The 25,476-nt window shown below is 36.4% G+C and overlaps 1 protein-coding gene across 6 annotated transcripts in view; it reads left to right on the top strand.

The window, feature by feature from the left end:
- MCTP1 (multiple C2 and transmembrane domain containing 1) overlaps positions 1 to 25,476 on the top strand; it is a 173,818-nt gene that overhangs the window by 72,823 nt on the left and 75,519 nt on the right. For all 6 annotated transcript variants that reach the window (XR_003916400.1, XM_029965414.1, XM_029965415.1 and 3 more), the window contains 5 exons: positions 7,261 to 7,363; positions 9,461 to 9,563; positions 9,903 to 10,004; positions 10,340 to 10,414; positions 12,053 to 12,172. Coding sequence is in view for 5 of the 6 variants with exons in the window: in XM_029965414.1 (XP_029821274.1) it covers positions 7,261 to 7,363; positions 9,461 to 9,563; positions 9,903 to 10,004; positions 10,340 to 10,414; positions 12,053 to 12,172 (503 nt within the window). In the remaining variant the exon portion in view is untranslated. The remainder of the gene's footprint in view (positions 1 to 7,260; positions 7,364 to 9,460; positions 9,564 to 9,902; positions 10,005 to 10,339; positions 10,415 to 12,052; positions 12,173 to 25,476) is intronic.

Here is a 25,476-nt window from a genome sequence, read left to right as displayed (position 1 = left end):
CAGCAGCACAGATAGAGTGGAATTATAATTTCCATTTTAAAGATGGAAAACTAAGAAAGGTTAACTGACTTGGCTAAGGCCAACAGAGCAAATCCTTCTCAAAGCTGGCATTTGGCTTGGGTCCTGTACTTAATCCATTAGATAAGGCAGTTTCTCATGCTATTGAGCCATTCCTCCTCCTGGCCAAAGGTCAGACTGACTGCTCTGTTGCAAGCAGCTGGCTGGCAGGGAGCTTGGAACAACATTAGTGACATTAGCGTCTGCATGAGTGGCACTGCCCCCCAGAGTCATGAACTGGCTGTCTTGTCTTCCAAAAAAATAAAGGCCTTTTTTTACTGTTTTTCTTTTAGATCCGTAGTGGATAGGCATGGCCAGAGGTAGGAGAGGACCATAATAGCCTATGAAATATTCAAATAATATTTTGGCTTTCTTAACCATGTTAAAGTTAGTTGAATTTCATGAGGTCATGGTGTGAGAACTTGACTTATAAAAGCAGAAATGGAATTGAAATCCCTTATTAGGCTTTTAAACTGTCCAAAACATTTTTAGTTCCGTTTTGATAATGTAATTTCAATAATGCAAAATTTCATCTAATATTTAGTTTAGAATAAGGTTAGAAATCTGCTTTACATTGATTCATGGTCTAGCTAATGCTGAAGTTGGCTTTCTATCAGTTTATGTAACTTTATAGACTGATCAGTGGCAGGTAGATGTTAAGTGCCAATCTATATTTAGCCTGCCATCTGGTTCCTTTTGTTGAGAATACATTTGAAACAGCAAAATTAGGAAATTATTTTTGTCCCCGGAGATATACTTTAGCAATGCATGTTTTCTAAAGCCATGGTAGAAGTACCTCTGCAAGGCTCAAGGGTATCTAGCCCCATGCTATTTGCTGTCCCTTGTGAGTTAACACTTATGAAGTGCAATAACTTTTTCAGGGGACAGATAGGTCTGCCATGTGCTTCTTTGCTTGCATCTACTCTGAAGAGCAATTGCATTCATGGTAGTTCCATGGCAGCTCTAATTAAGAAAGACAGAGTCTTTCTGCCGTGGCTGATGGTGTTTCTAATTTTTCATTTTCTTTCCTAAAGGCTGGGATTTCAGTGATTGAAAACAGAAAAGCATGATGTTTATTACTGTACACAAGTGGTTTTTTCCTCTGTAAAGCAGAGAATCATCTTACTGCATAAAATATGGATGTTTCCATATTTTTGTTTACTAAAGTCTCAATTTTTACAATATTAACTGAATAATATGCAAATGACATGCAGTTTTCTGGAGACAAATGCATGCATTTAATAGAGTTTTATAATAAAAGGACATCGCAGTTGTACAAAACCAGTAAACAAGAAATGTGAATTTAAGCTTTGATAGCGTTTCATCAAGGAAAAGCTCTGCTTTGTGTACAAGTGGAGCTAGGAAGTGAGTGTGAAAGTACAGTTGTGTTGAATTGAAGCTTCTGTTTGGAAGAAATGCTATGCCCCAAAATTAATGTTTTCAGGGAAAACAGTTTACCAAGATTTATATTGGACAATTTTCCCCTCAGGGACCACTGAAGGACGGATCTATTTAACTTGCCCAGAAATATGAATTATGTCATATTACAGTTTGACAGCTGTAACATTCAGGTAAAGTTCATAATTATACAAATAAAAGATCCTTGCATCTGCTTTGTCACGTCTCTACCATCTCTTGTGATAAAGCACTACTTCTGTAGTGAATTTGAAATAACACCGGACGGTTTGTTATTGTAGCTGCTCTCTAGACTGGACAGAGTCCAGCTCACCTCCAGCCTGGCAGATAGGCTGCAGTGGCGTGTGTCAGAGACCGGTCCACCAGCCCATGACCATCATTTCACCAGAGTTCACAAGTCACCTAGTGTGTTTGGTGCTTGCTTATGAGTTCCAGCACAAAGAGCTAGCTGATCTACAGTTGTGGAAGTTTTGTGGTGTTTGAACTGATGGAAAGGGCCTTTCCCAAACCTTTCCAAGTGAAAAAACACAGGCAAGATGGTTCTGTAGCTACTTGAGAAAAGAATTCAGAAGCTAAAATTGTGTGGAGAGTAAGGTTTTGTTGTTTTGGTTTTCTAAATATTTTGAGAAGCAATTAAAAGTTGCTTCTATAAATCACTGGTTAGTTATCTTTTTCATGATGAAAAAGTGAATTTTATATACTTGCAGGAGAAAAATGTTTTGGTGGTCAAACTTCTGAGATACAGATAATGAATCTGAGCTCTGAACTGACTTTGATTCATTTGTGAAGGACTTTCTGGGCTATGGAGGACTTTCAGTTTTGAAGCAAACAACAAATAAGACATCTATAGTTCCTGATTGTCCTCTGTTGCAGAGTTGGGCTGATTTCAGGTTATGGGTGTTCATCCAGGAGCATGTGGTAGTTCTAAGAAATAAGGTGACAAGTAAATGACTATAATTTCAATGTGTGCATCACATGCAATGTGAGGAACACAGTGCTGTCTAAGTTAGATCTAAGTAAGGTAATCTCAGTTTGTGCTCTGGTCTTGGAACTGTCTAAACATTAAATGCAATACAGCATAGCACAGACAAGGGTATCTGTTGAACTAGATGCAATGTGTGGCATAAAATGGGAAGCTTCAAAAGATAAGTAGTTCTTCTTTTCAGTGTTAGCATACATTACAAAGTAAAACTTCTTCTAGAGGACGTTCTTAGATAATCCACTTCTGTAATGGATAAAGGGGGAAAAGAGTGAGGGAGATCTGCCAAAAGAGATGCTGCTTTCCCTTCCAATTATGAATATTATGTAAATTAGCAGTTCATTTCTGTAATTTCAGGAGCCCTTAGGACTGTACAAGTAGAGTCCAAAAAGCATGCGACATCACAGCAACAGAATGGATTAATGAGATTTGTATATTGAGGTTTCTGCAGGTTTGATTTCAGTAAGTGGGAAGATGTACTTTGTTTTTTACTACCTACTTTTTATTTATTTTACTACCTACTTTTATTTCCTTCAAATGTTGGTAGGCATACTAGCACTTAGTCCCACTGAGGTCATGGGATTACTCAGAATTTGAAGTGATCATGTTGGTGCTACTGGGAACCTGCTTTTAATGTTTAAATGCCATATGCAGGTGGTGGTTATCTTACCCATGTATAGTGCCAAGCACAGGAGCTTTTTGTAGATGTCCACCTGATCAATAGCTAAGTGCCTCTGAAGTCACTGGAATAGTAGCTGGAGGCCTATTTAAGACATGGAGAGGGGATGAGGGGATTGCTAATTGGAAGATCCTCAGTAGCCACAGAGATTTGGGTAGTCTTTCTTGACATGTGTCAGGTTATATACACTTATATATGACAGTTGTGATTTAGTCTGTAGTGAAAAGCATACTTGTGATGACAGCATAATATAGAATGATGTAATGGAGCATAGGCAGCACAAGTCCAATCAGAGGTTTATAAGTGTACTGTTAGAAAAACTAAATGGAGAGCATATGCTTTTCTGAACATGTGTTTCTTTCGTATAAAAATGAGGAAAACCATTTCTGTATCTCTTGTTTGAAATTGCTCATCACGTTACCTGACAGAAGTTGTCTGAGGCTGCCTTAGTTAGAGTATGTGTTGTGCTTAAGGGACTGGGTTTGAATAATATAGTGATGCTAGATCTTTTTGGTCGTCGTAGGAACCAAGGAGACCTAAGGACACATTTTAATATTTTAGTGCCCTCTTAAGGCTTTCATTGGGAACAATCCCATTATTTTGAATACTCTCACAGTGCAGCAGGTTGCCAAGGCTGTCAGTGAGAGTTAAGATTGCAGTTATTGTTTCTAATAATGAGAACTTGAAAGATGACAGATGGATATGAGTTTCACCAAGTCTTTGTACATTTTTGGATCATGTTCACTTATTTTAGTTAGTATCCTAATAATGTCTGCACATACTGTATGTTGAGCATGTCAGCAAAGAGTGTTGCCTTTCAGATACCAAACTTAGTTGAGTGTTTTAGCATATGGAAGAAGTGCCCATGTGCAATGGTGAAGGGCTTTGCCTATGGGAACTTCAGAGCCTTCTTATATGATAAAACCAATATTCCTGAGCAGAGATGTTGAAGCTTCTATTTGTTAGCCATGATATTTGGACCCTCCCTTGAACCATTTCATGATATTGCCTTTATTCATATTTGGTCTTGAACTGTTTTCAAATGGTGGGGGGAGGAGGCATGAAACGTTGACTGTGACTGAGGGATTTTTTCATTTCTGGAAACCATTTGTTTTTGGTTTGATTGAGGAGCTCTGTAATTAATGTTACATATTATTGATTGATATCCATATAAATCTATAAGAAGAGTCATTGAAAAAGCACATACCAGTAGGTGCAGAAAATAAATAAATGTAGTAAATACCTTCTCTTTGTTTGTAGAAGATGGCCTGTATATGCTGCAGTGCATTTTCTTGTATCTGTATACAATTCATAAGCTCAACTCACATTGTACCACCATGTGCCAATATGATTGATAATACTTTAAAAAATGAGATAAATTAGTTTACCTGCCATGTCAGCACTGCCTTGTTATTTTAACTATCTTCTGGATATTTCTTTTTCAAATACTGAAACCTACAGAACTCAAATAATATGAATTGTGTAAGTTTCCTACCACCTTTTAGCCTTGAGAAGTAGGAGAACATTGAGAAGTGTGATGTATCCATCTCTGCTTACTAATGAGTAATTTTTCAAGAAAATGGGAAACGGCAGTATATTGTTTTCTAGAAAAGGTAAACATCAGCTGTAATTCACAATGTGTTTAAAACAATTATTCTTTATCATTAAAGTTAATAATATGCACATTAAACTGCAGTTTCATAGATGCGATACCTGGACATCTTTGTCTAAATATTGATTTCATTGTCATTTGTATAAGGTATGAAACAAATTATGTGCCTCCTAATATCATTAAATAACCCCATTAATTTAGCTACTCAATTTATGGCTTCTTATAATGCATGAAAAACTAATATGGAGTTATGGAAGACATTATGAAATACAGATGCTTAGTGTCCTAGATTTGATTGTGGAAGGCCAGTGCTAACATTCAATACCTTTCAAACACTTTACTGCCCAGAGAAAGTCTAGAGACAAGAGCAAGCCATGCTGTAGTATGCAACTCAGTTGTTAATTTTCAGCAGAGTTCCCTTGGGTCCAGGGAGCAGCAGTTTGTTGTTCGACTTTCTACTTACGTATTTGTAGCCTTATGTGAAAATTTTGTGTACACACTTGTATTCTGTGCCAAAGGCAAAAGTTACTCCTTTTACTTACTGAAGAAAATAAAAATAGGTAAGAAAGACAGTGTCTCTCTGTTTTGGACAGCACTTATACAGTTGTCATTACTATCATAATTTGAAATATGAGTTAAATAATTTAGTCCACATTGTGATTTCTTCCCTTTATTGCCTCTTTATTGCAACTGTCTTCCCGCTATGCCCTTCATGTTTTCATTACTGCTCTTTACATCATAGCCGTTCCTCAGGTTTACCTCACAACACCTTCTTACCCTTCCAGGAAATTTCAGGAGTGCCCTGAAACCCTGGAAATACCAATCTTGCTGCCTTTTACTTCCTCCCTCTTCGGAGAGTTCCTTTTTAAACAGCCAGGCTGTTGTTAAGCATCAGATTCAGTTGTCTACTTTTCTTCTTATCCTTTTGTCCTAGTTTCAGCCAAGGATGGGGGGGCAGGGGCAGAGCCTGGAGCCATGCAGGCCCGTATAGTTATTATTCTATACCATGCACATTGTTGCCAAGGCGGGGAAGTAGAAGTCAGGGATTCCCACTTCCCAGAAGAAAGGGTGTGGCTTTGGGTGTGGGAAAAAGGGGGTGCATGGATGTTCCACGGCCATTTTTTCCTTTCTCAGGGGAGCAGACAGCAAGTGGAGTGGTGGGGTGGTGCTGGTCCCAACGGCAGGGATTGTCTGCATTGTGATTGTTTCATTGTCCTGGGTTTGGGGGAAAAAACACAGGCACAAATGGTTTGTCTGCCATTGTTTTTCATTATCTTGGGCTTGGGAAAAAAAAAGTGGTGGAGGGAGCATCAGATGGTGAGCATTTTGCATATAATCACTCTTCTATTCACTATTGTTATTAGTATTGTTGCTGTTACTGTTCGTTTTCTTATCTCATTGCTGTTTCCAGTAAATTGTTATCTAAACCCGTAATCTTTGTGTTTTGTCTCTCTCACCTGAGGCAGTGGGGGGAAGGGAACAGCTGCATGGAGCCTGATTTCCGTCTGGGCTTAAACCATGGCACCTTTCTAAATACAAACCTTGAAAAAACTTAGTGTAAGTTTCCTGTTTTACCAGGAAACTTGTAGTCAGGATGATTTTTCCTGCTCTCTGCTCAGTATCTAAGCACTGCTCACCTGCAGTCTTTTGCTATAAGCTGCTTATTTCACATTTAAGCACACACACACAAGCACACTTGCTTTCCTGATTTTTTTTCTATAGATGAAAAAAAAGATAAACCTCCGTAACCATTTCCATTATCCTGCTTCCATTATCACTTATTACATTTTCAAGGCAGCATCTTCATACTTTGTCTTCTGGTGGTGGTCATGCTGAGGGACCTTTTTGTAAATATATGCAAAGCTACTTCATTGTTCTTTAATGTATACATTAGTCTCAACCATGTTTGACCTTCTGCTGTGCTGAGACTACAGCCTATCATTCCAGCTGATATAATTGCATTGTTTATTTGTACTTGCCCACTTTCTCTGGTGTTAAGCTTTTATATGAGACTGTCTTAAAGACTCCTTGATTTTGGGGAGAGGATTTGTATAATGTGAAAGAAGTAATTTTTTGATAACTCTGATTGGTGCTGTGTTATTACAAATAATATGAAATAATACATTTCTTTCATATCAAAATGCTCTGTGTTATCATTACAGTCAGTGGAGTATGGGCACCATTAAAGTAAAGTTCTCTCAGCTGTCTCAGAAGGGTGCTTGGCATCTTTTAGGAACATGCTGTTTTTTATCAGAAAAATCTGTATAGTGATTTTTTAAATTTTTTTTTAAGACAAAAATCTGTTCTTTTAGCAAAGAATGTTAATAGATTAAGGAGATGAGGGCCTCTTGAATATCTTGAATATCCAGACCATAGGACTTCCTTGAATTAATTCTTAAGAGAATTACAGTACAACTTTGGAGAAGGAAAAAAAAAAGCCAAACTAGTTTTTATTTAAACTTTGCTCATCATGTGTTTTCTTAGTTCATAATTTTTGTTCCAAATTTTCTCTTATAGGTAAAAGTGACCCATTTTGTGTAGTTGAATTGAACAATGACAGATTGCTGACACATACCATCTACAAGAACCTCAATCCAGAATGGAACAAAATCTTCACATTGTAGGTGTTTGGATTTGTGGGGCGAGGGGTGTGCAGTGGGTGTTTGAATTGGGAAAGAGGACAGTGGGTTTTGGGTGGATTTTTTTAGAGGGGAGGGCGTTGAAGAGAATACCTACTAGTGGTTCTGAAGAAGAATAGTGACAACATACTGATATTTCTAAACTAAACATCTGAATACTTTTTTGAAGATTAAAAACATGAAAAAAAATTAGAGCAGTGGTATCATTTTAAAGGTTAAAAAGCCAGATCTGTTTCTTGGAAACCAGCTATATGTAGTGCTAAGCACTCCAGACTCCTGCTAGGTTCAGTGAGAGTTTCAAGGACCAAATCCGGTGTGATGGGTTTGCCCCTGAAGTTCTGAGACGGAAAAAAAGATACTGTGGTTATGACCTTCATTAAAATGGGATTGTTAACTTTAAAAAACATTAGTCAGTTGTATAAAGTTAGAAATTCTAAAAGTCTCTGAATTAAGATCAAATACTTTCCACTTCTTTTCATTTAACAACTGCACTTCTCACAATACTCTCTAGTATAGTACTAGTACAATGCAGCTGTTGGGTAAAATGCAGTCTAAAATATTTAGTTTGTCATGAAGTGATGCTATTGGGGTTTTATCCTTCTGTTACTTTGAACACAGTAAAAGGCTTTGGCAAAGTAGAAAAAAAGTCTTCCACAAACAAAATGTCTTTGTTATTTGTCTTGCTCAGTTGCCTTCTTTTTCTCCCTTCTTCTCTCTATCTGACTGCAATGTGACACCAATGAGTAGAAAAAACCTGATCATTCCAGGTCGCGCTGCTGCTGAAATCAGCTAACAATCCTCTGCAAAACCAGTAGAAGCTTTAGCTTTGTGTACACTTACTTCACTTTATCATAAATGAAAATGCTATATTTTGCCCTTGATCTTAAAATTCAGTGTGAATTTAACTTTTTTCCCCTCTGAATTTGTCAGTCATATATTTGGCATCCATAGGTTTTTTTGACCTGCAATGAGTTCTCAAGAATGAATTCAGAACAAAAAAAAAAAAATCTCAATAGTTGTACTTTTCAACAGCTTATTATTGTTGTTCTCATTTCTGTATCTGCAAAACCATGTTAAATTCTTCATTAATTTATTTTTAATTATATACTAATAGAGCCAATAACTAATCATCCTCTAATGCTCAGCAGTGTTCTCTGCTCAAGGAATTGCCTGGATTTATAGAGGACAAAAGACTAATCAGGAATCAATTAGAAAACCTCTGAAGGCCTTTAAGGCCTTTTTTCTGTGTGTAGTTGCGTTGAATATTATATTTATCCTCAGATTTGTTAATTAATTTTTGGGCTAGCAATCCCTCATCTGGAGGCTTAGATTTTACTGCAGTTAAACTGCTTTGCTTGAATTTGTGTTTGCTGGTTCAGCCATTCGATCAAAAATGAGTTCTCTCAAATAATTCTTTTTCTCCAAATAAGGAATATAAATGTTTCACTCAAGAGTTTACAATGTACAGTAACGTTCTAGTGCATGGCAGTGGAGTGTTTAATAGCTTGCAGGCTTTTTTGCCTCAGTAGTAGCTGAGAAATGAATTGTTTCCTACTGTTGGTTCTTTATTTGTTGTAATGACTGTTGTATATTTGTAATTAAGCAAGGATTTCAGAAATAAAGAGCTTGTTTTCAGTGCAAGGATATGCTCCTGTATCTTGTAATTGTTTCCATTTACAAAGCCACAGATTTCACAGTATTTGCAGTAAGAATCGCAGCAATGGCAGCAGTGTTTAAGGGATAGCCTTTAAAAGCTCTCAGTCCTGCTGCTGGGGGCTGTAAATCCCCCAGTGCTGGTCCTTGCAGGTCATGCGGTGCAAACCCTAGGTAGGAGATTTAAAGCAAACCTCAGCTGGGAAAGCCTTACAGAGAGAGAGAGAGAGAGCGCAATCATTTCAGCTCTTAGAACACATTTGGGTTATACACAGGGAGGCCTCATTTACTTAAGTTCTGTTCTCCTCCATGGCTTGGAAAAATAGATGGGTATCTGTTTGTGCTAACCTTTCGCACTTTTGTCCTTAGTACTTGCTGGTGTAAGTCACTTCCTCTCTCCACTGTGTGTACTACTTCCTTTGTAGTAATATAAAAGACATCCACTCGGTGCTTGAAGTGACAGTTTACGATGAAGACCGCGATCGAAGTGCTGACTTTCTAGGCAAAGTTGCTATACCACTGCTGTCTGTAAGTTTCATTCACCTGACATACCACTGAATTTTGTCTGCTGAAGCGGGGGAGGAAGAAAAAAAAATAAATTTGCAGCTCTGTATCTGTCATTTCTCAACCAAGGTCTGTAATAAGAACACTAAAATTTTAACATACTCTATTCACGGCCATGTTGAATCCCATGATAGTTAATTTTTCCTGACAGACTTGGTCCTGGTAATGAACAGGTACTTGTCAGACTTGCCACAGTTGTTTTGGGTTCTGTGTCAGTTTCAGCAGCTGGGGGTCAGGGGTCACTGGGGGGGTGTATTCAGTGGAGACTGCGAGACAGACGGCTGTCATGTCCTTTTCCTGCAGATTCAAAATGGTGAACAGAAAGCCTACGTCTTGAAAAACAAGCAGCTGACAGGGCCAACAAAGGGGGTCATCTATCTTGAAATAGATGTGATTTTTAATGCTGTAAGTCTTAACTTTGGCTTTTTTGTACTGCTAAAGAGTTCAGTTTCATGAGAGCTTTTGTTCCTGATTTGTAGAGAATTTCTGTCATTCCTCATTTTCTCTAAACCTTGATGTATACTACAGAATACTCTTCTGCCAATGCCTGGCACACCCACTCTTTTTGTTGCTGCTGCTGCTGCTAATGTAGGGAGCAGCAACTCTTGTCTCTGTGTAAACTTATGTGTTGCGGTTTGGCAGCAGTGACTTTGAAATGTTGTAATTTTTGCAAATTAAAGTATGTGTTATTAGTAAGGAGCACGTAAATTTGAAATACTGACTCACATTTTAATGCATAGGTGAAAGCCAGCATAAGAACCTTAATGCCTAAAGAACAGAAGTATATTGAAGAGGAAGACAGACTGTCTAAACAGGTAAAGAGTAAGGAAACACTAATCTGTTCCAAAATCCGTAATATCAAGTGTGCACGTCCAAATATCTGGCATCATACTACTGAGAGAAAAGAATAACATTTTCATTATATATTTACAAAAGAATATGATAGGTTGGAGAAGGCAGAAACAGAATACATGGGTTTATTGTGTCTCCTCTATAAATTGTGGCTTAATTTCCATGAAATACATGAATAAGAACACAGTTGAAACCAGCAGGTTCCACACATATCAGATTATCGCCCAGGTGCATGTAAACTAAGTCTTGCATAAATTTTTGCTGTTAACTTTGACCTGAAAGTTCTCCATTTGTTGCAGGGTAAAGAGTCTTTCAGCATTATTTTAGCCAAATTTTAAATAAGTTAGTTGAATACGGTTTGAATGAAAGGTGAAAGCAGACTAAAACACTTTATACTACAGAGAGTCCTGGGGATAGGAAGTGTCTGGACTCTTTCCTCTGGATATTTTTGCTACATACAATTTTAACATTTTGGTAAAGAATATTTAAACACGCATGTTTTTCTCCAGTTGAACTACTTTTGATTCAGCTTTCCTGTTCCACAAATGATGTATTTTATATGGAGAGAGCTGGGCTTTCAGTTGGGCTGTGGGGACAAGATTTTTGTTGTTTTCAGTGAAAAAGAAAAGGTCTCAGAACTGACTTTTACTTTGATGAAAACGTATAGACTTGAGCATAGTTTAAGTTACGTGCTGGATGAGTTTTACATCAGGTTTTTATATAGTTCATAAAAAACATTTCAAGAGGCAAAATATTTTTCTTTACTGTTGAGAATAATGTAATTGCCAGAGCTACAGTTCGCTCTCCTTTCCCAGCAAAGAAGCAATAAGACCTTTTGCTCAACATTAATACTTCCCACTTTCATAACAGAAAATAGTATTGTGACTTTTGCAGATGGCAGGAGGAGTGATCATTTTCTATGCAAATCAGTACACAAATAATTCATTGGTTTGTTTTTTGTTTTTGTTTGTTTGGGGTTTTTTGTTTGGTTTTGGTTTAGTTTGGTTTGGGTTTTTTTGGGGTGAGGGTGAAGTAATTTTGGAGGATTTAAGTACATTTCCTGAATCAAAACCTAGAGCTGTTATGTCTTGTAGTTTGGAAGAATGCAGTTAAAGTTAGTTTGGTAGATACTTAAACCCAGTTTTTCAAAATACCTGAGAGCAGACAAATTTGTTACAAATGTTAAAGGGTACAGATGATCTTAATTAGATTAGAGCAGTAATTTTGCATGGTTTTGGGTTAGTGTGCTGCAACACCTTTATATTAAGAGAGACCAACATTTGTTAAGAAAGGCTTAATAAAACTGAAATTTAATAAACAAAATAATTTATGAAAATTTGCAAGTGGCTTTTTAATGTTGGACAATTTGTGTACCATCTAAAATGAAATTCAGCAAATACCAATTCACACAACTAACAAATTCTCTCTCTTCCAAGCCAGAGAATTTAAACTAACTTACTCAATTTGTGAACTAGAGAGCTTGTTATTTTCTCTGTCTTCACCTTAATTAAGAAATTAAGAATGAAATTATTGTAAGCATGAGCCTTTTCTGAAACTTTTTGGGGTTTTGAAATATTTTTATTCTTTCATGTTTTTAACAGCTACTATTAAGGAACTTTATCCGGATGAAGCATTGTATCATGGCGCTCGTAACTGCCATCTGCTACATTAGCAGTTGCTTTGACTGGGATTCTCCCCCGAGAAGTCTAGCTGCTTTTTTGGTATGATCTTCTTTATACTGTTTTTAATCACCCCAGTGTGTTTGTGTTCTAGGCTGAGGGACAATACAGTGTAGATATGGAGGTTTTGGGGTTTTTTTAATTTATTTAAAACTTTGCATTATGATGATACTCTAAACAATGTTTATTCAGCTTTTTAGAAGAGTAACTAAGTTTAAATGTCACACAAAAAAGAGGTTTTTTTAAAAAGTCGTAATAAATATATATACACATATATTAATAGTATAAATATAATTGCTTATATAATTTATAAGTGAGTGATCCAAATCAAAATGGAGTAAATTATTGATAATATATCTCAAGCTTCTCACAAATTACTTCCATTAAATCTTCTTTGGTGCCTTCATATATTGCATATTTATTGCATACACTTTTTTTGAATGTGATTTATTTGCATATAATTGAGATAAAATTAGTGTTATTTTGTCCTCCATATATGTTACACCTATAGCTTTTTCAGGAGTACAAAATTACAAAAAGAATTACTCTGGACCCAAATATTTGCTTCTCGACTAAGAGGTAGTGTTCCTGAATTAAAAAAAAAACAAACCAACAAAACAAAACAAAAAACAAACCACCAAAATAAAACAGAACCAAGTTTAAAAGCACTAATACAAGCTTTTAGTACCTTTTAGACAGCAAGCTCTGGTCATAGTTCAGTTTTTAATGAATTCATTTTTAGTGATTTAAACAAAACTGCTATTTCTCAATTAATATTATCTTCATTAGTGTTAACCTTTTTTTTTCTGTTAAATTTTGAAAATTCCAAGCATTGGAATTGAATTGATTGAATTGTGTTTCACAGATAAATATCTTTCTATTTTCAAAATCATAACAGCTACAAACAAGTAGTCCCCATTTGTTGTTTCATGAGGGAGTCCCACTAGGAGTAAAAATGTATGCATGGACATACTTTCTGGAATATCTACGTTTATTAAGTTGGTTGAAATACTGAGATTATGAGTCTCTCCCCCATGAATATGAACAGAGAATGGTTTTCATCTAACTTTGAATAATTATAGAGGGACTGTGTGTTCCTGAAGGTCGGGTGCCTAAGATTTGGAGGAATCAAACAAGACATTGGAGCTGACTGTGCAGTAAAATGAAGTAGCTGTGTGTGTTGTTAAGTCATGATGTTTTGCTGGGAGTTTCTTCTAGCAGGGCTCCATTTGTACTGAGTTACTTGTTAAACCACCTTTTGCTTGTCGAGAATGGCAGAATGCTGTCGGCCCTTGGTTGTAGTGTTCATCAGAAGTGCAGGAGATCCATGTGCTGTTCTAAAAGTCAGGGGGTTTACACTTTTATTGATGTCTGTAACAATGACACTTATGTGCAGAGATCTAAATATACTTGCTGCTGTTTACTGTAGAACGGCGATCTGTCATTTCAGTTAAAAGTTATCAACATTTCATAGGAAAGGTTTCTACATAAAACTGTAATGTTCATATTGCTATTACTCTTCCAGTTAGTAAGTACTCATCTCCCTAAGTCTAATTTTAATACGAATATGGAACACTCACCGGATGGCAGTGGAAGAAGAGGAAATGGGGAAACATCCTGTTCTTTGAGGCAAATGAAATTATTTTTTGCCCATGGCGCACTGGTGTAGCCATGGAAGAAGTTGTGTTGCTGTTAAAATGTAATTGTTGCTGGTCATAGGAAAGAATTAGTATCATAATAGGTAGCTGGAAATACATAAAACGGGGAATTTAAGCAGGTGGATCTATAATCAGTATACATCATTATTGTAGTTACGCTGTATTGCAGTAGAAACATGTTCCTGATTTTATTTTTGTGTACATATATATTCATATTTTATATATCTCTCTCCATAAAGAGAGGGAGAGATCAAAAGTTTGATTTTCTTCGTTTCCTTGCAGTGTTTGTTTTGCTGTGTAGCGATTGTGGTAATTATGGATATATTATGTTTACATTTGTGCTGTGACTGCACAGATTTATTCCTGCTCTGCATCCAAAAGGGATCCTCTGCTTTTCAACCTGATGTTATTCACTCCAAGGATCTATCTGGCAAAAAAAGTTTTTGCTAGCCAAGTCAAATACATGTGAATTTCCGTCATGATTATAAGCTTTGTGTTTAGATTGTTTCTGGACTTTCACAAGCTCTTGAAATCTTGAGAGTGGTCCACTTGCGTGTGTAATGCTGAATTATACTTGCACTAAGGTTACATTTGAATGTAATAGAGTATATAAAATAAATGTACCTATGTGTATACTTTTCGTCTCTTCACTATTATACAAATTATGTCTCCTCTTGACACTGACTCACAGAGGTTAGAGAATGTCACAGTAAAATGTCATTGCCAGAAAGGAGATGAGAAATAGGCTATTCTGGAGGTTTCCAGCTCTTTAGGCAGACTAGTAAATAATGTACAAGATGTAGACTTTTAAGCTAACCATTTTTTCCATCCTGTTGGATTTGAAGGCATACCTTGATGGTTAACATCCTGATGCAGATTTACAGCCATTTCATGTAAGTTACATATGTGGGGGTTGATTTTTCATATCTCCCAATACCCCAAGTCCTTGGCATTACAGTTACAAGTACTTCTGTCTAGCACCTTACCCCTTGGCTTTACTTTCTCATGGGGGTATGCAGGACCACAGTTGAAGAAATTTTGGCAGACTAGATCAGTTTTCAGAAACGTACTTACTAAGATCAGTCTGGAAAAAAGAACTTTCTTGGAAACCTACAGAAAGGCTTGATTAATATGGTGACTCTGTAATAAGCTACTGTTACCTTCTTTATACACGTTCTGCACTCTTTACTACAGTTCGTTTTAAAGACATTCTCTTTGGAGAGTCACAGTGTTAGTCATCAAGACTAATAGTGTTCACTGAAGGGCCTTGCTGATAATTTGTATTCCAGAACTTAGCTGTCTCAAACCTTTACATTATTTGGGACATCTTAGATAAAGAAATGCTGTATTAAAGGTTTAGGATGATTCTTTCCAAAATCTGTCCAAAAGCACCAGCCCAATGACTTGTGTTGCCTGTGCTGTGCCTAGAGGTAGAGAAACTTAGAAGGTAAGTTTTCAATGTTCTAGATTATGCATTTCCTCAACTAAACAATATTTTACCTGTTCCTGTTAAACTTCATAAGCTCATCACCTTCACTGGGGATTTTGCCTGAATGACATAAGGTTTTCCCTTCAATTCTTTCTTCTGTGCTTCAGTAATTAACAGTAGAAGAAAAATTGCTACTAACACATAATATTTTAATGTTTTCATGTAACTGCGATGTATTACTAGGTCTTATTTTTCAAATATGCAAAGATATTAATAAATAGCTCATAAACTATAGGTTGATCTGGCTAGCATATGACTTTGGATTAGAACAATTAGAAAATTTTATATTCTTTCATGCTTTTTCATATTTATTTCCTTTTAAATAGAGGAGGTACATAGCGACAATGTTAAATTAACGTTTCAATTACAGAGCAGCTTTATTGTATCACATACAGTCCTGTTATGTCTAGCAGCTGATCAAGCATGTGTTACTTGTGTTTATGCTTCTGAAGCACCTAAATGCAATGGAAAAGAATAGAATATGTACAGGGAACCTTTGCCATAAATTCACATGTTTTTATGTGTTTAAAACAGGCCTTTAGAGTGTTTAGCAGTTAATTTTCTTATTTTAATTCAGTAATTAATATGGTACGTTTGAGGCAGAAGAACTTTATTAGGGTATGCAGAAGTGAGTGTTTTTTCTTCAGATTAATCCACTGTGGGCACTGAAATCTCTGTTAACTGGGCCTAATTTCCATCAGCTTCTTGACCAGAATTTCTGTTCTTGTAGATCACAAAAATAATTGGACAACTGAGCTATCAGTGAAAGGACATGCTTCAGTGTTAGTCAGGGAATTATTTTATGGGACGAACTTCAATCTTTAGTAGTGATTGTAGGTAATTTGTGCTACCATCTGTCCATTTGGAATTCTTCTAGCCTTTTCAGTCTTTATACAGTAAATACTGCTGCATTTAACATTAGTATTTGATACACATTTAATTTCTGTACTGCTACATGGTCCTTAGGGAGCTTTACTCTAGTGCTATGTGAGAGAGACAAAGTATTGATCAGTTAACATTTCAGCTACATTTATGTATGTTGCAAAATTAATGAAAATGCCAGACAAAAATGTCAGAGTACACAAAAATGTAGAATTTAAATTTGGCAGTTTAATGGAAAGTTTAAGATGTGCATTGTCAACAATGTCCCTTGCCTTTAAAGTAAAATTCACAACTGAGTAACTAAATGGAACCACATATTTTACTTAGAGGAACACTAAACATGAAATAAGGGGGAATATAATCCTCAAAGTATTTGGTATCCCAAAATGGCCTCAGTAAAGTGCTTTAATTGCCTGTTTGAACTTATAAGTGTTGCTCATAAAATAAATATTTTTCTTTTCTCACTTGGGAGCAGAGTACCCTCACCTAGTCACACCCATATGTCCTCAAATTAAAGCTTTCTATGAAGACATTCTCATATTCCTGTTGTATTCTTCTGATACTTTCTATACGTGTATATGCATGCACACAGAGAAGTCTCTTAGCCTTCCAAATATTGGTAAAATTACTTTCCCTACATCCAGGTAATTTGTCAGATCTAACTCACCTTGGCTTTGTCTTCTTTCAGACATTACAGAATTCATGTATGAAAATGACACAATAGCTTTTGATCAAGTGTTCGTTCTCTTGCACATACACCATTTAGTTGTGGAGGTGTCATGCTAATTAATTGAAAAGGAAACAGGATTGAAAAGAGCTGGCCCCTAGCAGGAAATGAGACTGTAAAATAGTTTTGTCAACTTGCTTAGCTTTTCCCAATTAAAAAGGGGAATGATCACTACTGCATATTTAGGAAGCAACATTCACTCAAAGCTGAAGGAAAAAGATTATGTTTCGGGAGAGACTTGATATGACACCATCAGGAGTTGGAATGATTTGTGCTAGTTATTACATATTTTTCTTTTTTTTTTAACACTGTAATTGTTGGAGAATAAGAATTTTCAGATATATTTAAAAACTTGGTGGTGTTGCCATTGTTGATACTATTATTGAGGATATAACACATAAACACCTTAAAATTGCTTTTTACTAAACCTGGGTGAAATGTATCATCAAATTGTCTTTGCCACCTCTTGTCTAGCATTTGAAATTGGAATAAGTGCTGGTAAAGTAGTTGCAAAAGCTTCTTACATTTCAGAAAAAGCCTTTCTAAAATTTTTTGTTGCTGTCAAAACTGCCTGTTCTCAAAAGAGAGATTTGCAGAGGTAAAGTGACATGGCAGTGGCAAGGCCAGGTACAAGATTAATTTCTGATGCACATTGCACACATGTGCAAGAGTCTTTCAGCTTTTTGTCAGCTGTATCTTGAGCAGGAAAGAGTAAGAAGTAGACCAGACTGCTCTGGGGTTTTGTTTGGGGTTTTTTGTTTGTTTGTTTGTTTGTGTTTTTCAAAGTAAAAGCAGACAAAAAGAAAAGTTCTATTTCCTCTTTCCTAATTTTCCATAGACCAGCAGAACTGATATTGGACCTGTGTGAAATTACAGTGGAATTTGAGCTTTCTGCAACACTTAGCTATACTGTGTGCCAGGTTTTAGAAGGTGGGATAGGAAAGAAAAACAGTAAATAGTGGAACCTGATATATATGACCATAGAGATCCATTAAATACTCATACTGAAAGAACCTACCAGCACCAGCTGTTATTAAAAAACCCCTATTTACTTAACTATAACAAATGAGGAATGATGCTGGTGTGGAAAAACTGCTGTCATCAGTCTACGTCTTGTGTTTGTCACGTTGTGTGTTTGCAAATCTGATACAAATAAAGACTGGGAAATATTTATATACATAAAAGCTTCTTTTAGTATTTTGTATTTAAAAAATCAGTTTCATTTGACTTTTTTCACAGAGTGAACACATACTTGCTAGCCAGTTTAATAGTGAAATTCATTACCCAGGCACAGACCTAGTGCTGTTTTTGGTAACTTAGAGCATCCTGTGTGCCACCCAGCTGCTGTTCAAGGAAACTGTCTTAGTTTCTCCATCATTTCTGCCATCACCATTCAGGCGGCTGGGGTGGAGTGCCCACCTGAGGATGTCTAAAATGGCATCAGCACTACCTTTAGGCACTTTAATTACTCCCTTGGGTGATTATTTTACCTGCATATGTATTTTAGGTACCTAAGTGGATTCCGTTCTGAGTTTCCTCACAGTCTTAAAGTGTTAAATCTCAAAAATACCTATGCAGTGCAGGGAATTATTTTCCTTACTTTGCAGTTTCTGAAAAAATAAATAGCAGAATAGGCAATGGTATCCCAAGTCTTGAACTTTTTCCTTCGCTACCAGAGAGTTCTTCCCACCTCTTTTCCTTAGAAAATAGGTATTTGGGTATTCTGAAAGTATTTCATTATCCATGAAATTGTGGTTGATGAAAAATTGTAGAAATTGACAAAAACTACTAGTTACTCTCCTATATTTAGAGTTACCTAAAATAAGTTCTGAAACCAATTTTAGATTTCCTGGTAAGGCAGTGATGTGGCTAGAAATCTGGGCAGCCAATTTGTGTGAGTTGCCATCTTGCTCTGGAGTGCGTTTCTGATAACCCAAGGCATGTACAAGGCAATCTCCCACTGCCTGGTGTTACTGGAAAAGTTGCAGAGTACTTCTGTTAGGCCCATCATAGATACGTGTCTGGAGAGGGCTTGCATTGCACTTTCCTCTTGAGTGCACATAACCGTCCTGAATGAAAAACTTTTCACTTGAAGGAATTCAGGCGACATTGATACTGATTTTGGTTAATTATTTAGTAATGGTGTTCTAAGGTAATGTGTACTCTATCACTCTTGGGTTCCCTGAGGTGCTCTTTCACAGTCGTTGCAGGAAGTCTCGGCCATTTAAATTTTCATGACTTAAAATGTGCACATGGTTGATTATAAGATATCTTAACTTTTCATCATCTTTTAGTGATGAGTTATATGAGAAGTAACACATCCTCACGTAGCCTCAGCCACATTACTTGTAAAGCCTGTGTGTTTTCAATGGCCTATCTTGCACAGTAACTTCTTTTACTGGTCATGGCAATATAAGGAGGAGCAAAAACTGCCTTCAAAGATCTTTTTAGTAAAGCGTCAAAGCAAGAAAAAATGTTGTCTAGATAGTGTTTTAATATGTGAAGAAGTATGGACAGAATGTTAAATTTTTATCGAATGTGTTGCATAAGTGATTAAACTTCTGCAGGAAAGGAGAATTTCAGTTGACCTTGAAGTAAAAAGCCTGTAAATGTCATAGCCTCTTATTTAATAGAAGCAGCATTTCTTATCTTTCATTTTTAGCTTATTTACTTCTCAAAAGAAAAATAGTAGGAGTTTATATCTCCAAATCTGTTTAATACTTGGCAATAAGTAAGGAGGCATAATTTAAAAGCATTGTTTATTTTGGATTCACTGGTAGCTTGTACTTACTCCAGAATAAGTATTAACACTTATCCAGTAGAGATAACTAATGTTGTGAGCACAGTTGTTAAGTCAAATAATTGTAAGTCAAATGGCTTCAGCTGATACTGAATAGAATTACAAGTGTATGGCAGATCTTTGAGTTTGTACATTTCCATGAATGACATCTGAAGTTAAAACACTCCAACTGCTTTCCAGAGTTACAAGTACTCTACGAAGAACCCAAAAGTAAAAAACTGACATAATTTAGTCTTGTTTTTCTGAGATTGACCACTGGTCTCACAGCTGTTATTAGCACTGCAAAGTTATCTGTTAAAACTAATATTATGTAATTCGAACTTCTTGGACAATTAGTGTGCAACACTGGTTGAATAAGAAACATGATTTTCTCTCTTCGGTCTTACAGTAGCTGTGATTAGCTATGCCAGTTCTAATTGGTTGGTCTCTGTAAGCAGACACTGCTTATTAATGAATGAGGACAGACACTTCCTAACCCCGTTAAAAAAACCAAAAAGGTATCAAAGGAGAATGTGCTCAAAAATGAATAAAATTAATTCTGTTTTGATGTACAGAATACATACTTTGCATTCACCACACCGGGAAGTGGCTCTGTATACTTGGGAAAGCTATGATTAAAACACCATCAAGCTGACATCAATGCATATCTGTGATTCTCTGCACTCTGTGTGTCTCCTTTATATCATAACTTGAGGGATAAACATGTTAAGCTGAAGGTAAATGTCTACTTTAATGTGTGAAGGTAAATGTCTACTAAATGTCTACTCTGTGTCCTGGTTCCAGCCAGGAAATGGTTAATTTTTGCAGTAACCAGGAGGGGGCATGACTAGGACCTGGAGGTTATTCTGTACTACCTCGTATTATTGCTGGGAGTAGGGGGAAGGGAGTATCTTCCGGGGAGAACGAATGCCTTCTGGGTTGGCATAGTGTGGCGGAGGGAGTGGTTGGGTATTGTTGTTTCCTCTTTCTTGTATCCACTGTCATTGGTATTGTTGCTGTTACTGTTTGTTTTCTTATCTCATTGCTGTTTCCATCTCAAAGGGTGATCTTCACCTTTTGTGCCTCCAGTTCTCCTCTCCATCCCACGTCAGGGGAAGGGAGAATGGCGAGGGGGGGAGAGTCTCAGTGGGAGCACTGAATTGGGGAGTATCATTCCTAAACCACAACAAGTAACAAGGACAATGACAGGCTGTTTTTGGAAGTTGAGTGCATTTAAAAAAACCCATTATTCGTTTAAGGCTCAGGCACAGTGTATTTTCTGCCAGACGAGGGAAGCGCGTTAGTATTTAGTATTTTCTTCCATTCGTCCTCAGTTTTTAAGTACACAAGTGCATGATGTCTGTTTAGCTTGAGATGCTCTTTTCTGGACTACTCTCACCTTAATAAAGTCAGCTTGTATGATTCTCTTCTTTCTCTATTTCCTTCTGGTGCTCATTTACAAGGTAGAGAAGAAATCTCTTCCTTATCTCAGACCAGAAGGCACAGGTGTACATATTTGAATCTCTATTTTCCAATGACAAATTCTTCATTTGCAAGGAAAAGTGTATTTTTAATAATTAAATCCAGCTAATTCCTTTGAAGATGAGTGATTAGTACTGTAAGGGATACCATTAATGTTTATTTAAGCCTGTTTTCCTTAAGAAAGAAAGACTGAGTAATTTTTTCTTGTTTCAGTGTTCTTTTTGCTGTTTTCTCTTGAAGAAAAAATAATACCAGCAGAAAATTATTCCTTCATCATTACTTAAATTTAAAATTTTTAATATTTACTGCAATATTAATTACTTTTTAAAAGCACCACTTTTAGCAGAGGGATTCTGAGTTAAGAAAAACATCATAGTATTAGTATATAAAACACAATATAATTTTCCCAAGACAATGATTACCAATGTTAGACCACATTAGCAGCACTTAATGCTTATTCCTTAAATGTGCTTGATTTTCATCAGTTAGGAATCATATCACAATATTGTAGCAAGCAAACATAGAGATGTATTGGAGTGATATAGTTTACAACAGAGGTAACTAATGCCTTGCTTGAACTTTGTTTCTGTGTTATATCATTGTCTTCATAGCATTACAGCTTCACATCAATCTGAATAGTGCTTTTAATACTGAATATTAGGCTTCTTCAATACAACTCCAGTGAAACACGTTAAAAAAGTTATTTCTTCATGACAATCTATTAGTTGGAGCATTTGGAAAATAACTTTAGTGTGCTGATAGGTCTTTATAATGTAGTATTCTTTTCACATTCAAGAATCGCTTTGGGTGTGATTTACAGGGTTTTAACCTTTTAAGACACTTCAGCTTTGCTCGAAGGGTGCTTCAGGTTTTTATTAGCTACCTTGATTCCATCAGTATAAGCAAGATACATCTCTATAAATTACCGATTCTCTGGGGCTTACTTCTTCGCGTGTTCAGAGTTGAGAGCTCTATCAGCCCCATCCGATGAATGGTGGACCAGTCTGGAGTTACCTACCACAGCCTGGGCTCCTGACCCCAGTCAGGCACCCTCCTGCCTCTCCACCAGAGCACCTGCAAACTGAGCCGTGCCCCATTCAGCCCTGCAAGAACAGCTCCATTGTCACATTTTCTGAGGGAAAATTATTCCAGTTCTACTTCTGAATTAAAAGCAAGGCTGTTATTACTCAAGGGATGTTAGGCCTCACTGCTCTCTTGAGAAAACAAATTTGCTGTAATTTTATCTGTAATTTAGTACTGCTTGCGTGCAAATAGAGTCTACATTGTATAGAATATGAGGAAGAAGTAAGGGTTTGTTAAAACCATAAAACGGTTGGGTAACCATTATATTTCCAAAAGCAGCCTTATCAAAGTCACAGGTTAAGTAAAAAAAAACAAACAAACCACAAAAAACCAAACCCAACCCCCCCGATAAACAACAACCAACCTCTCCCCACAAATGAAAACATTTATTACATTAACCATCTAGTTTGAATTTGCTTCAAAGAAGTAAACTTTCTGTCTATATGGAGAATATGGCAAAATTGCAAGTTTCCCAAAGGTCAGTGAATAGAATTTGCCTTGACTAACAGCCCAGTCGAGAATGGCTGTGGTAAAGGCTGCTCAGATCTTTTTTCTGCAAGGTTTTTTTTTTTACTTTCTCACAGTAAATGTAGCAGAGCTTTGCTGTTCTCAAGTTCCACTTTCTTGAAGAATATGATGTCAAAATGCTTAAATACTGTTTCCCTTTTGTTGTTTGATTCTCGATGATCAGCATTTAATAGAAATATTGCTTAGAACCCTCATCCTGTATGCATAGGAAAACTTAGCCCTCGCCAGTGATGCTGTTGAGGCTGGTCCAAATCAGTCGAGTATTTTATTCTGTCAAAGTTCATTTTTACAACTGTGTGCTTGTTTACTGCCTTACATCCTGATTAGGCAGCAAATGTGCAAACTACTTTCTACATATTCTTGCTCTCTCTTTTTTTTTTTTTAATGAAAAAAAATCCAATCCAGTTGTAGGAGTTTGATCTTGCTGATTAACAGAGGTAGAGTTAAGAACTTAATGTGGTTTCTAATTATTTGGCAGCTGTCATTAGTGAGTGACAATGTAGCTAATCCCTCCCGACACACAAGCCTGCTCCTCCATTCTCCCAAAAGCAGCAGCAGCCACCTCCAGGCTCACTCTTAGCTGAAGCTGGGAGCAGGGAGTGCGTATCTGACCTAGGATCTGAACCTGGGAATCTCTGGTTAGTATGCTTCATTGCCTGTGGATCACGGCTCTCACCCTTCTGCTCCTTTTCTTACAATGTCTAATATGCCTAATTTAAATTAAATTATTTTAATTAAATCATTCCACTGTTTCTCACCATGCAACATAGTTAAGAGCTGTAGCTGGCAATGTTATAAATCAGGTGTCTCCCCTTGATTGGGTCAAAGTTAGTGAGCCAAAGATGACTGTGGATGCTGGCATAGGCAGAGCAAAAAGGGTATGTGAAAAGACTCAGCACTTAAACTAGAACTGAGAGACACAGCAGTTACTGTTATAAGCATCAGTAGTATTCCTGCTGGTATTTTTCTCTCAGCACTTGTCACAAGCACTGGGTTCACTGTTTGTGGGGAAGACAAAAGGCTGAGCAGGGAGTTTGTGGTTTCTGGATGGAAATAAAGCTCATCTTGGTTTATCTCTGATTTGAGCAATCCTGTCATTTGCCAGTCAGGGAGCGTAGTGAATTCTCCACTGCATCACCAGAGTTTTTCGTAGATAACCCCTCGACAGCTGATGACATTGTACTGTGGTACTCTGAGGCTTGTGTTTATTTTATTTTCTACAGACATCCATTCCTTCTCACATTTTTTTATTAAAAATCTGAATTAATCCCCTCCCTCAAGTTACACAGAGGCAAGTAAACAAAAAGCTTGAAGAATTCTAATGCAGGAGGAATGCTTTAAAACAAGGCTACCTGTGTTCTAAAATGTGATTACTGACTAATTAAATTCTGTATCTGCCTTGCAATGACAAAGATAGCACTTCTTTGAGACCACTTTAAGATCTGGAAGGTAGAACCAACAACCCCACTTACCTCTGAAGTACCGGACTATCTGCTTGCTCTATAATGTATTTCACCTCTGCTGAGTTTTGATTTTTAGAACTGATAGTCAAATATAAAATATAAATTAGTTTAAAAATGACAGATTATTTCTGGGGCACTTTCAGTGTTCACTTTTATGATAGTTGCATTTTTTTTAAATTAATGCAGTTTTAAAATAATTTTAAGTTTCCCAAGACAAAGGAAGGAATGAGACATTGGATGCACAAACAAAAGCTTTATTAGTTTACGACAAGTAATCCATCTTTTTGCATTAGTGTAGCATTCTACCCCAGATTATTTTTCATAATTGATAATTTGTGAGTCATATATGTTATTTATTCTTTTATGGGTTTTTAACTAGTGAATAATGGCAAAGGTCATAGAGATTTCATAAAGGAAATGGTTTTTGTTTTTTCAGTTTTGATTGCTGTTCTGAAGAATTTTGTGAATCTTTCAGAGAAAACCACAAAGAAAAAAAGTGATAGCCATTTTCCTGGAAGGAAGTTTATGCAAATACTGTTATAGGAATTCAAAGAAGAAATTAATTTTAGGACACACATGAAGCACCATAACAGGGTGAAAATATTTACCTAAATCAGTTGTGTTTTATGTAATAGTGATTAGTTTTAAAAGTTGGAAGTGTACGTATTGCCTATACATGCAGCAAAATTAAAAATTATATTTGCATGCGACTGAATAAATTTGATTTTTTCCCTATCAGAAATATTTTTGCAGTAGTTTTCCTTCTACCACGAAACTAGGGGGAATGATAAATATGTGCTATCTCCACTCTTTAGAAGAATTTAATATTGGTTACGAGTTGAGAAAATATAACAAGGGGGACAAAAAGTCTCTGCATTTAAAATATTAGAAAGCACCAAAATGGGATTATGTGTTCATGCATTAGTTTGTCACAGGGAAGTAATTAATAAAAGGATTTGGGCATTTCATATAAAATTTAGTTATCCTAATGAGAAAGCTACTAGGAACTTTTCCCTTTACTAATATTTCTCCCGCTACCCATGAACATTTTACCACTAACTGCTCACAGACTTTCTGATGCAATTGAAAATTGGGGGAACTGAATAAAATATGAATAAGTTCAATTAGTGGGAAAGGCAACTTGATATAATTTACAGACAACTACATAGGAGGTATAAAATATTTTTAAATTAATTAAATACTAATTTCACACTAAAGTTGTTATGAATTTCCTGCTACAGCTTGTGTGGTTTTC

The sequence above is a fragment of the Manacus vitellinus genome, unplaced genomic scaffold (assembly GCF_001715985.3).
Source record: "Manacus vitellinus isolate BGI_N305 unplaced genomic scaffold, ASM171598v3 scaffold_9_pilon, whole genome shotgun sequence".
NCBI lineage: Eukaryota > Metazoa > Chordata > Aves > Passeriformes > Pipridae > Manacus > Manacus vitellinus.
This window is presented reverse-complemented; position numbering and strand designations above follow the sequence as displayed.